General features: G+C 33.8%; 1 protein-coding gene across 2 annotated transcripts; it reads left to right on the top strand.

Annotated features, from left to right (window-relative positions):
* The first annotated feature begins 212 nt into the window (after positions 1 to 212).
* On the top strand, positions 213 to 5,094 carry LOC112784626 (uncharacterized). 2 transcript variants are annotated; one of them, XM_025827897.3, is made up of 3 exons: positions 213 to 2,141; positions 2,225 to 2,323; positions 4,831 to 5,094. In XM_025827897.3, the coding sequence occupies exons 1-2, from the start codon at positions 1,845 to 1,847 to the stop codon at positions 2,264 to 2,266; spliced, it is 339 nt and encodes a 112-aa protein (XP_025683682.1). In that variant the 5' UTR covers positions 213 to 1,844; the 3' UTR covers positions 2,267 to 2,323; positions 4,831 to 5,094. The 2 variants fall into 2 exon arrangements, with proteins under 2 accessions (XP_025683682.1, XP_025683683.1); XM_025827898.3 differs by having other exon boundaries at positions 1,454 to 2,141; positions 4,847 to 5,094.
* Positions 5,095 to 12,510: the final 7,416 nt, after the last annotated feature.

Here is a 12,510-nt window from a genome sequence, read left to right as displayed (position 1 = left end):
TATCTTTAAGATAAAAAATAATAAATTCTGTTGATATAAATATAATTGTACATGAGTATTACTGGATAAATTGTCTTGATTATAAGAATTATAGGTTTATAGGAGGAGTCCACGCTAAAACAGAGGATAAAGTAAATACTCCATTGACAATAGGAACCAACATCACGATGGAAACAGAAACAATTCATGCGACCTCAATCAGATATGACATATTTGTTCTGATTCCTTGCAAAATGGAAAAAACATAGATACAATTTGTATACTTCCTCTTCATCAAAACAGAATATCTTTTTGATAAGTTCATATTCTCAGCTTATTCAAATTACTCATATATCAGACTATTTCTGACATAGCAAAAGTAAATATTCAGCAGAATGTATCCCATGGAGTTACACAAAAGCATCACACTCCACCAAAGGTTCTCCAATTAATAAATTAAAACTAATTTACCTCATTAATATCTTAATACCATTAAGCGACAAATTTGAATTTAGACGAATTATGCTTCAGCTAGATTATTTATTCTTATCTTAAGTAACAACTAACAAGGTTATCTTGTGAACTTGTCCTCCATACTGTTTGCATTATCCTTCTTGTTTTGTGAGTATTATTTCTTTGTTTATCCAGAAAAAGAATGCTTTAGCTTGATTAAATTATCTTAAGTGGCACTAACAATCAAATTGTAAGTCTATGACTAAACACAAAAAAATGTAAGATCTAGAATTTTTGAAAAATTATTACATACTGATTTTAAATTATATATTTTTATTTACAATTTTAAAGTTCATAAATTATTTTATGGCAGATAATTAAAAGTAATTTTAATTAATTGAATTTAAAATAAATTAAGATCTTTGTCCAAACTCTATAATTTTGAATTATTTTTCTATTTACTATTTAACGTCTTAAAAATTCAAAATAATAATGTTTGGATATTTATATTAGAATTTTAACTAATTTTATAATTTTTGAATTATTTTTTATATTTAAAATTATAAAATTAATAGCTATAAAATAATAAGATTTTTATAGGATAATATTTTTATAAATAAATATTTTAGGTTTTATTAATAAAGAAAATTAGTTATACCGTAATATATTTTTAATTAGAGTATTTAATTGAGAATCAATTAATATACCCATAAAAGATGAAAACGCTAACATATGTACCTATACTAGATAGAAATTAAACTTGTACTTACGCAAAATGTCTTTTGTGTGACAAAAATATCCTACGTGGCACTCTAATTCTCCAAAGATAGGATATTTTTGTCACACGAAAAACATCTTAAATGGGTACAAGTTTAGTTTCAATTTAATGTGGATACATATATCAATGTTTTCATCTTTATAGATACAAATGATTATTTATTTTTTAAAATAATTTTAAAAATTAAATTAAATTAAATTTAAAAATAAATACCATATAACCTAAATTGATTTAAGAATTTTCAAACACTAGTTAACCCAAAAATCTAATTCCATACCCAAACCCTAATTCTGATTAAATCAATTTTTCCCTTTCTGTCCCAAATGAAACCCTAGCTGCCACCCTCACCCCCCTTCAGCCACCGAAACCCTTTTTCCCAAAACCAACAACAGCAGCTTCATGGAAGGGGAGAGAACTAACAGAGAAGAGGAGCAGGAGAGGGGGGCTGCGCCGGCGCTACTGGGTCTCGCCACCACCGCCGATGCCGCTGAAGTAAGGATACGCCGAGCTGCTGCACGCGGGGAGCCATTCTGTCGCCTTGCCCTGCCCAGTTGAGGCCGCCGCTGCTGTTCACGGGGTCTTCTCCGTCACGGATCGGAACTGAGGTGAGAGAGAAAGAGACTGACAGGAGGGCATGCGCGCGAGAAGGGAGGAAGGCCTCGCAAGGAGCGTCGCGCCACCGCTGCTGTCCGTGCCGTCGCCGTCGCCACTGGTCCACCTTGGAGCCGCCGTCGAAGCTGAACCACGGAGAGAGAGAGTTCGCGAGTCAGAGAGGGCTGCGAACCTAGAACCGCCGCGCCCAGTCACGTCATCGCCGTCTCTGCCCAGCGCCGCCACTGGTGATGGATTGCCGAGAAACTACGCCGCCATCGCCGGAAAGACACTGTCGCCGCCTCTGCCGCCGAAAACAGCCGCTGAGTCCTCTGTGTTGGTAAGCTCTAACCCTGCTTCAGCTTCTTTATCCGTTAAGTTCTCCATTACCATGAGAGTTGTTGCTAAAGCTGTCTGTGCTAGGAGTTTATCGCGAGTTGCCGCCGTTTTGGTCACCGGCTGTGACGTTGATGTTGCCGGAACAGCCACTGGTGCTGCCGCTACTTGGTTCCCTCGAGTTCGGTAAGCTTTTTTGTTTTGAAGAGTCCTTTAATCGCTGCTCTGTTATCTTACGCTAAGGTTTTGTGGCGCAAATTGCTATAAGTTTGAGTCTCAGTTATTATATGTTGCGATTAAAGTTGCTGTGGTTATTGCAAAAGTAGCTTGGAGTTGAGTTTTAGGGTTGAGGCGAAAAGAACTCTGTGAGGTGTTTGGGCTGTGGTTTTGCGTATTGAGGTAGGGACGTTTTCAGAAAAAGCATATTTTATATACTGGAATTATTATATATGGATATTATGTGATAAAATTGTAGCCTTGAGTGATTGTATAAGTTTTATGTGATGTTGGTTGTCTTGGATGAATATGAATGCTTGTGCGACTGGATTATTATTCGGTTTGTAAAGCAGACTGTTATTGAAGTGCTTCTTTAAAATCGTTTCTTAAAAAGTTGTTGAAATCAAGTTTAATCTGTTGTAAAGGAATTGAGTCCGAATTTGTTTTCTTGAAAGATGAGAATAATATGAATTTTCGGAATCGGTCTAATTTGAAATTGATTTGGTTTTGAACCCGTGGAAGGGGTTGTGGAATGGTTTGGTTGGGACTCGGAAAGGGTGTCAAAGTCCAAGTTTTAGGGGAAGTGCTGACGAAATTTCTATAAAAACTTTAGACTTTATTTGAAAAGTTATTTAAAAAGGTTTGGGATTTGAGAAATTGTATTATTTGATTTATTAAGAAAATAGTTATGTTTTTGAGTTTCATTTACTTGAGAAAACTATATGTCTTGAGTTCGATTTACTCAGAAAGGAATTACTTTACCATTTTGAATCACTGAGGAAAAGTTCTATGTTCCAAGATTGATTTTTAATATAAAAAGGGCTTATGCTTTTAGTTAGACTTAAGGATTTCGTTCAGAGGAGCTTTTAGTGATTTTGAAGGAAATTGGATTCTTGATTGAATAATTGCGTTTATGACATTTTGGAAGAAGTCAAAGAATTGGTTTTAAGGAGGAACCTAAAAGTGGTTTTGATTTAAATGAATCGGTTCCGTTTCAAGTGAATTGGCTTTGGATTGGGTTGGGACTTGTGACTTTATATGATCCGGTTTTATAATAAACTCTGTTTTTATTTACTTAAACCAAGAATCTATGATTTTAAGAGTTTCAATGAATTTTTAAAAAATTGAGATAGGTTGTCCTTCTCTAAAGTCTTGAGACTCTCCTGAGAAATTTCTATTACCGAATTCAGTTTTGGGATGATTGATTTTGGGAGCTTTCATAAGAGATTTTTAATTTGGCCTAGTTGCCGAATTGTTTGTAAGTTTTAGAAGGATGTTGTGGAAATGTGGCTTGTTTTGAAGGAGGAGATTTCTTTTGAGAAAGATGGCTTATAAGCTAGAAGTGATTTGAGAATGTGGATTTTGAAGTTAAGATTGAGATGAATTGAATTTGATTTTCAAAGAAAAGTGCTTTGAGAAAAGTGATTTATGGCTTGAATGATGATTTTATGAGTTTTATGATATTGGATGGTGGAAGTGCTATTATGTTATGAGCCGGAATGGCTATATATGATAATGAATTATCACTATTTGTGGAATATATTATGAACCAGAATGGCTGTATATGATAATGAACCATGGCTGGTTGTAGAATATGTTATGAGTCAGATGGCTGAGTATGAATATGAATGGTTATTGAATTGATAAAGTGATTGTTGCACTTCCAATTATCTGAGATACGAGTTTCTCTGGGTAGAAGCAGTGGCTAGCCACCACGTGCTCTAGGTTGAGACTCGATACTCTGTTGACCATATGTCGTAAGTGTGGCCGGACACTGTGAAAGTTCCGGATGAGCTCGCCCCCGTGAATATACACCAGTGAGGGTGTTGGATGTGAATTATGATTATGACTGTGAATAACTCGAGTTGGGGAGCACGACAGAGGGACAGTCCAATGGTTAGCTACCAAGACTTGTCGGGTTGGTTTTATAACCAACAAATGAGACTCATCAGCCACTAGGACAGGCATTCATCATATGCATCTATGTGACATTGTTCGAGTGTGCATATTGTACTTGGTTTACCTTTGTGATTAATCGTGGTTAATTGCTAATTGTTCTACTTGAAGTAATTGTTTGTTTGTGTTTGAACTTTCCTACTTGTGTTTGCGACTGAGATTCTGTTGGACCGTAGTGATTGGTTATTGTTTGGACTGTTTGGGCCTAGGGCCGTGGTTGATCATGAGATGGGCCGAAGGCCATGTTTGGTTAATGTTTCTGGTTTAGAAAAGTATGAAAAACTAATCTGGATCAGCATAGATAAACCTTTTGAAAGGCCTTTGAATTTTTAAGAAAAGAACAATTTCCTCTTTCAGAAAAGATTTTAGAATTTTCTTTATAGTAAACCTTTGCTTTTGGAAAAGTTGCATAAGGCGGTTATTAATCAATGTAACGATTTTATCTCGCGTATCCTATTATAGTAATTCTGCAACCCTATAGTGAGAACTCTTTCGAGGATGATGTTCTCACTCTCCTACAGGACTTTTCTTTTTCAGGTTATGGATGACGAAGTTTGGAAGAGCTTATTTCTTTTCTGTTAGACGATATTTCTGCATTGTTTTAGTCTTATGTTTCCCTCACCTTTAACTTTGCAAGTTTTGTAAGAGGGATATGATTTTAATATGAGATGCTTGTAAATTAATATGCTTGTAAATTAATATGATTTTTTGAAAGTTAGGGTGTTACAAAAAACAAATAGAATGAAAAGAACTTACAGTTCACAGTGGCTTATCTTTATGGTCAATAGCATTGTTTGAGACTTTGAGCAGTTGTTTGACATGCTGAAAAAAGAGAGATTTGATGTGTGACACTCCTAAAAAAAATGAAGTCAATAGAACCATTTTACACATAAATTTAAAATAAAATAATGAAATAAAGCAAAATATGATGATCTTGCAAGCAACAACTTTTCAGTTCAAATCATCACAGACAAGTTTAAAAATAGGCATCAAGCTGAGGAATGACATCACTGCATTAACACTTGGTAATACAAAACCAGTTTCTTTCTTTTTAAACTATGAGAATACAGAATAACTAATCTCATTATGATGAAATCTTTCTATGCCAATGCAACACAAAAATGACAATGTTTTCAAAATGCAAAACTTACGAATTGTTAATTGTCGGAGACGTAGTAGCAAATAAGTTCCTATGACACATACATAGTAAGAAAACAAAGCTTTTCACTAAATTAGTGCATAAATTAAATCTTAAAATTCAATAATAAATACAAATAACAAGTACAAGGGTACTACTTACACTTTTCCAGATTGACATTGCTGCTGATTATCTTGGTTGAAGTTATTATATGAAAGATCTCTATATACAAGGCATAGAATTTCATTCAGAATAAATGGGAGAGGCAAGAAAATAATGGGAGCTGCTCATCAAACACACTATAGAGAAACCATTTAAGAAGTAAATTTAAATGATAATATATAAAATAATAAAAAATTAATCATAGATACTATGCATTGTGTTTAATTAAAAACAACCAATCAAAAAGTAGTATTTGATGAAGAAATTATTACAAGCTGGTAGCATCACTCGGCCATGAAGGCACTGATCCGTTGAGAAGGTTTCCAGTTAAGAATCTATATTATTACAAGAAATCAAGGAGATAGATGATCAATATAAAGATAGAAATCTACATTATACAATTTTCAATTGAAGCTAATCGATATATCTACCTTTAACCTTTGTATGTATAAATATTATTATTTATTACGAATAGGCATAAAATTATTAGTAATACTACTCTCATCCAAATTCCAAACTAATTATTATGAATAAGCATAATCAAATGTGAAAAACGAGAGCTTATTTTTATTTTTTGGAGTAAAGATCATTGATTTGCATGTTAGAGAAAATGTTAGTCAAACTTGGAATACTTGTACAATTTTTATTGTCGATATGCAAGGAACGATTACAGTAATATATTCAAATTGAACAATGGAAGCAGGGATAATTGTTCATGTGCAAACAGAATGGATCAACAAGCAAATATCAAATTGAACAATGGAAGCAGGGATAATTGTTCATGTGCAAACAGAATGGATCAACAAGCAAATTCAACAAGTTAATCTCCCAAAATCAACGGAAAAAAGAATCAAGACAGAAAAAGCAACGGATCAACAAGCAAATTCAATGAAGCACATCACTAAAACCCCTAACTAGAGGGGAAAAAAACCAAACCTAACAGAATGGATTGGAATCGACGATTAGGAGGTTACCTGCTTGAAGATGACGAAGACGGCCCGGAGATATCATAAGACAAAAGACGACGCCGAGATCTCAAGGACGTAAGCGATGACACCGAGATTGCAGAAGAAGATGGTGACGACACCTCAGGAGACGGCACCGAGACCGGAGAAGACGATGCCGACGGGACCTCAAGAGATGGCAGTGAGACGTGCACAGAGGACAGCGGCGAAGAATATGACAATGGCGCTCGGAGACAATAATGGTATTTGATTGGAGAAATGAGAATGGTGTGGGTGAGTTAGGGTTAATGAGGGTAATTCAGATAATTTTTTTTTTAACTTAGCGACCGTTTTTGCGACTGATTATTTTATAAAATCGGTCACTAATTTAAAAATTAGCAACCGATTTAGTGACCACAACATTAGCAACCGAATTAGTAACCAACCACTAGTGCGCGGAATTGAACTCCGCACAATTGAACCGGCAAGTGCACCGGGTCATCCAAGTAATACCTCAGGTGAATGAGGATCGAATCCCACGGAAATTGTCGGATTGAGCAAGCAATGGCTATCTTGTAAATCTTAGTCAAGCGATTAGAAAATATGGTTGTTTGTTTGAAAGCATAAACAAAATAGTAAAGAATGAAATACCAGATTGATGCGAAAACAGCGATAAGGATTCAGTTAAGGCTTCGGAGATGCTTTTTCTTTCCGAATTAACTTTTCTTACTGTCTACTTCAATAACGAATGATTCATTCAATGGCAGCCATAAGTGACTAACTCATCCTCTCATCAAGTTAATATTTTCTAAACCACAGCAGACCACCATATCCGAGTAACGCATGTCCTCTCATCAAGTTGACTCATGGCTTCTCACTGTAGCCGAAGATGAAGCTCTAAGCAATCCACTCCCCTTCACGATCCTACTCAAAATGCCACAGACAAGGTCAGATCTTCCTTATCAGAGAGTGCTGCTTTTCTTACTCTAGCCTTAGTGCCACAGAGACCTCAGTAACCCATGGTCAACAGAATTTTATGTCACATATCCAAAGTTGCCCAGGCACTCTCTTGGAATCTGCAATGCATTCTCTAGCTTTAGTTCAATACTATCCGGGTCAGGACTCGCATGGAACCCATGTAGAACAAGGATGAATGTCACAATTCACCCCCAATTCATTGAGATTGAAGAACGAGAACGCATAAGAGAATAGAATCAGACATATTGAAATAGAAACAGTAATATTATTAATCCATGAGAATCAGCAGAGCTCCTAACCCTAACTTAGGAGGTTTAGTTGCTCATAACTTACAGAAAATAGTAACGTAATTCAAAAGATAGTGTGGGAGAAGATGAGGCCGACCCCCTAAACATGGGTGATCTTCTCCTTTACATATTAATCTAATAACTAGAGATTACAGAAATAAGATAAACTGGACTCTTAGTGCGAAAATCCACTTCTTGGGCCTACTTAGTGAGTGATTGGGCTGAGTTTTGGGTGAATCCACGTGCTTAGACTCCTCTTGGGGTGTTGAATGCCAGGCTTGCTCCCTTTTGGGCATCCAAATGCCATCTTGGTCCTTTTGGGGCGTCCAAACGCCAGGCATGGAGTCAGTAGGGCATTCAACGCCCGTTTGGACCATCATTTCTAAAGATAAGTATGGACCATTATATATTACTGGAAAGCCCTGGATGTAGCTCCAGAAATGCTCGTTCGAATGAACGGAGGTCAGAATCTGATAGCATCTGTAGTCCTTTCTCTGTCTCTGAATCATACTTTTTCAAAACTTGCCAGAATCACCCAAAAATCACCTAAAAACATAGGAAAAATACAAAAACTCAAAGTAGCATCCAAAAAGTCATTTTTGCACTAAAACCTATTAAAACTTGATAAAACTTAACAAAACATAACAAAAAACACTAAGAAAACAGTACTAAAAAGTGTATAAAATATTCACTCATCAACCACGTTATTCTATTTATCTATAGATCGGTTGCAAAATCGGTCACCAAGGGTATTCCTTCCTTTGTTATGGTTGCTAATTCGGTCGCTAAATTAAAAAATAGCAACCAATTTTAGCAACCATTTATATTCTAGCTGTATAAAACTAATCAGTCGCTAATTCGGTGGCTATTAGTGACTGATTATGTTAGTCACTAAAATCAGTTACTAAATTAACAATTAACAACCGATTTAGCGACCAGTAATTTAACGACTAAATTAGCGACCAAACATTTGTTCATCCTATTTCACTATCAGTTGTAAAATCGGTCGCTAAAATAAGAAACAGCGACTGCTTTTGTGACCAACAATTTCAAAGATATTATTTCCGTTTTGGTTGCTAAATCAGTTGCTAAATAAAAAAATAGCGGCCGATTTTAGTGATCGATTTCATTTTGGTTGTGTTTAAAACTTATCAGTCTCTAATTCGGTTGCTATTAGCGACCGATTTTGTTGGTCGCTAAAATCGGTTGCTGAATATAATTTAGCAACCAATATTGATTTGGTCTTGGAAATTCTGTATCAGTCGCTAAATCGATCGCTATTAGAAACTAATTTTTTCGGTCGCTAAAATCGGTTGCTATTCCAGTACTTTCTTGTAGTGCATGTAGTCAAAACACAACACCAATAATGATTACAATTTCACTATTAGGTATTATGATAAATATCCAAGACAAAAAATTATCAAAATAATTCAAATGAAACACACATACAACAAGTAAACCAATTAATTGTTTTGGCTATGCATCCACTGATTGTCTCACCAAGCATTCCATTTGTTACTGCCCTCTACACTATCAATAATCTTATCGTCGCCATCTTCATTACCATCGTGCTCCTCTCTAATAAGCACTTGGTCATCCTCAAGTAATATGTCTTCCGTAGGATCAGAGTCCATATTTAGCCGGAAAAAGTATTGCAGTAGACAACAAGCAATTATTATTCTATTTTGTATCTTAATTTTATAAAATAAAGACTCCTCAAAATTGCTCATCTCTTCTTAATTTTCACTAAATTCCTTAACTGAGGATAAGTTTTGTAAACTAAGAATTGCTTTGGATATTTTAAGTGCCGCTGATCTATTTTAACTGAACTTACAAGATCTTTTGAGTTTTTGTCTTTCATCTCCAAAAGAGATATTCAGGGCAGATGATGAGTAAATTCAAAATTTCAAGCTGCCACCTTTATATATTTTTTTAAATGATTAAGTGATCTCTTTATTGATTTCAAAATTATTTTTTTACTACATTAAAACAGAGTTTTTCAATCATTTTATGTATTAATCAATTTATTTATTTTAAAAATCTTTTTAAAAATCTTTTTCAAATCAATTTCAAAATATTTTCTATTTTAAAAAAAAAATTTTATTTTCATGCATCAGTTATAAAACTTTTGCCATTCCACAATGCTTTTATAACTACTCTTTACTCAGCATTGATTACCACTACTCCTCACTCTGTATCTTTTTCACACAGGTTCTATATACTTACACTAGTGTTGTTTATAATGACAAGAAGGAAGAGAATCACTCAAAAAGGTGGATATCACCTATACCCACGAACACACAGTTTTCAACCATTAACCACTACCATCTTCATTGACACCACTCCTCTATCACCACTGCACCACACCTCTCAACTTCCAATCACTGTAGAATTGATGGTGAGAACTAAGACCTCCTCAAGATACGTTACTGCTGATCCCTCTGAATAGCAGTGGCAAATGGGCTTACCCATCCCGTCCCGTCTGTAAGACCCAGATTTTAAATAAATCTTATTATGAGTTAGTTTCAATTTATTTATTCATTAGAAATTTTATTTTCAGAAATTATTTTATCAAAGCTAATTAAATCAGGTTTTGATAATTAAATAATATTTTAAAAAATAATCTTAAAGGTTTAAATTAGATTTTTAATTAATACTCTATACCCCTAATTTTATTAAAATTTCCTAAACTATCCTAATTCTAATCCTCTACCCCACCGCCTTCCCTTCCCCAAACCTAACCTAACCTAAACCTATTGCTTCACCCATTGCTTCAGAAAAAACAAAAAGAAAGAAAGGGAGAAGGAGATCCGAGAGGGAGAGGGGCGTCGGTGGAAGGGGGAAACTGTCTGTCGGTGAAAGAATTATGTTTTGAATTGGGATTGTTAATGAACGGGATGAAAAGAAGGATGATGAGGATTGATGAGGATTTTCTTTGAAATATGGTTTTTGAATGAATTTGAAAATGAGATTTGGATTGATGAATGATTATGATGTTGAGAATATTGAGAAATGATCTTTGAATTATTCATATGGCTTATGAATTTGAAATATCTGAGATACGAGGTTCCCTGGATTAAGTGTCGTGGCTTGCCACCACGTGTACCAGGTTGAAAACTCGATACTCTGTTGACCCTACGGCGTAAGTGTGATCGGACACTATATAAATTTCCGGGAATGTTACCCCCATTGAGCAATATTGATTATTTGAGAAAAATCTATGCATAGACTCTTGGGGATGCACGTCGGGGGACAGTCTAAGGATAATTCAGACTTGTCAGGTTGGCTGGATAACCGACAGATGAGCCTCATCAGCCATAGGACAGGCATGCATCATATGCATTTGTATGCTTTGCTTGGGTTTAAACTTGTTTTGGTTTGCCTAACTGCTAAACTGTTCTTGACTGCTACTTGAATTATTTGTTGTAACTGCTAGCTAATTGTGCTTTAACTACTAGAAATAGGACTTTTTCAAACAAAAATTTCAGATGGAATTTATTTCGTCTGAATGACTTTTTAATTTCGGACAAATTTAAGATAAATGTTGAACAACTTTTAGGAGAGGTTTTGGAAGAATATATTCTGTTCTAAATTTGTCTAAATTTTGTCCCAAATTTTGGCGCCAATTTTTTTTGGATGGTGCCAAAATTTTCATGCAGATTGGCAACACATTTTAGATAAAAACTATAATTTATCCGTATTCCATCTGAATATGCACAATAATTTCAGACGGATTTGGAACGCATTTTAAAAAATGTTAATTCTATCCCAAATTTGTCTATAGTTAGTCTTAAATATTTTTACTATAGCTAACCCTTTGAAGTAGCCAAAATTTTTTTCCACAAATTTGGGACGAAAATAACACTATTTATAAATTCCATATGAAAGTCCATCAATTTTCAAACGGATTTCATATGTTTATTGAGAAATTATAACATTTAGTATAAAAATATTGTTTATATTTTAAATTTGTCTATGATTTGATTGAAGAATCGGTTGTTCATAACTCTATCATATGCATCTCATAGATTTAATCTAACATTATTCCCAAAAAAAAAACAAGTCTTTATTGTAATTCTTTTTAATTAATTTGTTTATAGACAATTTTTTTTTAAAAAAATATCTGCAAAAATTCACTCATTTTTTTTATTTCTATTCTACTTTTTATTTAAACAAAATTGTGTCTCTTCATATTTCTTTATCTATTCTTTTGTTACCAAGTGGATCTTAATAAATAAGCTAGAAAAAAAAAACAAAATTAGCAGTTAAACAATGTGAATAATAATGTGATTCTTGTTTGTTGAAAAAAAAAAAAAAAAAATCTACCGCAATCCATACAGTAAAATTATATATATATATAAAAGTATAACTTCTTATATTAATTTATTTATTGATTAAATGATTGCGTCACACATGTAGAAATTATATAAATACCTTGAAAAATTTAGAAAAAATTTTATTTGTGATCTTAATTGAAACCTATCAACATATATCACAAAAAAACGTTTATGCTCAATTGAACACTTTATATACGTACGTATATATATATATAAACAATTATAAATATCTTTTTTTAAAATATATTATAAATATATTTAGCTAACATTAATATTAAATTTAATTTTATTAAATATTTATCTTTTAAAATTATTATATAATAAAAATTTAAAAATACAACTTAATTTAAATAAT

This window comes from Arachis hypogaea, chromosome 20 (genome assembly GCF_003086295.3).
Source record: "Arachis hypogaea cultivar Tifrunner chromosome 20, arahy.Tifrunner.gnm2.J5K5, whole genome shotgun sequence".
Classification (NCBI taxonomy): domain Eukaryota; kingdom Viridiplantae; phylum Streptophyta; class Magnoliopsida; order Fabales; family Fabaceae; genus Arachis; species Arachis hypogaea.
The sequence above is the reverse complement of the archived record's forward strand: the minus strand, read 5'-3'. Positions and strand labels throughout refer to the sequence as shown.

Excerpts from the sequence above, each read along its gene's own strand:
- LOC112784626 (XM_025827897.3), top strand. The coding sequence starts at position 1,845 with ATGCGCGCGAGAAGGGAGGAAGGCCTCGCAAGGAGCGTCGCGCCACCG. Across the intron at positions 2,142-2,224 it reads CCGCTGAGTCCTCTGTGTTG|GAGTTTATCGCGAGTTGCCG; the intron begins GTAAGCTCTAAC and ends TGTCTGTGCTAG.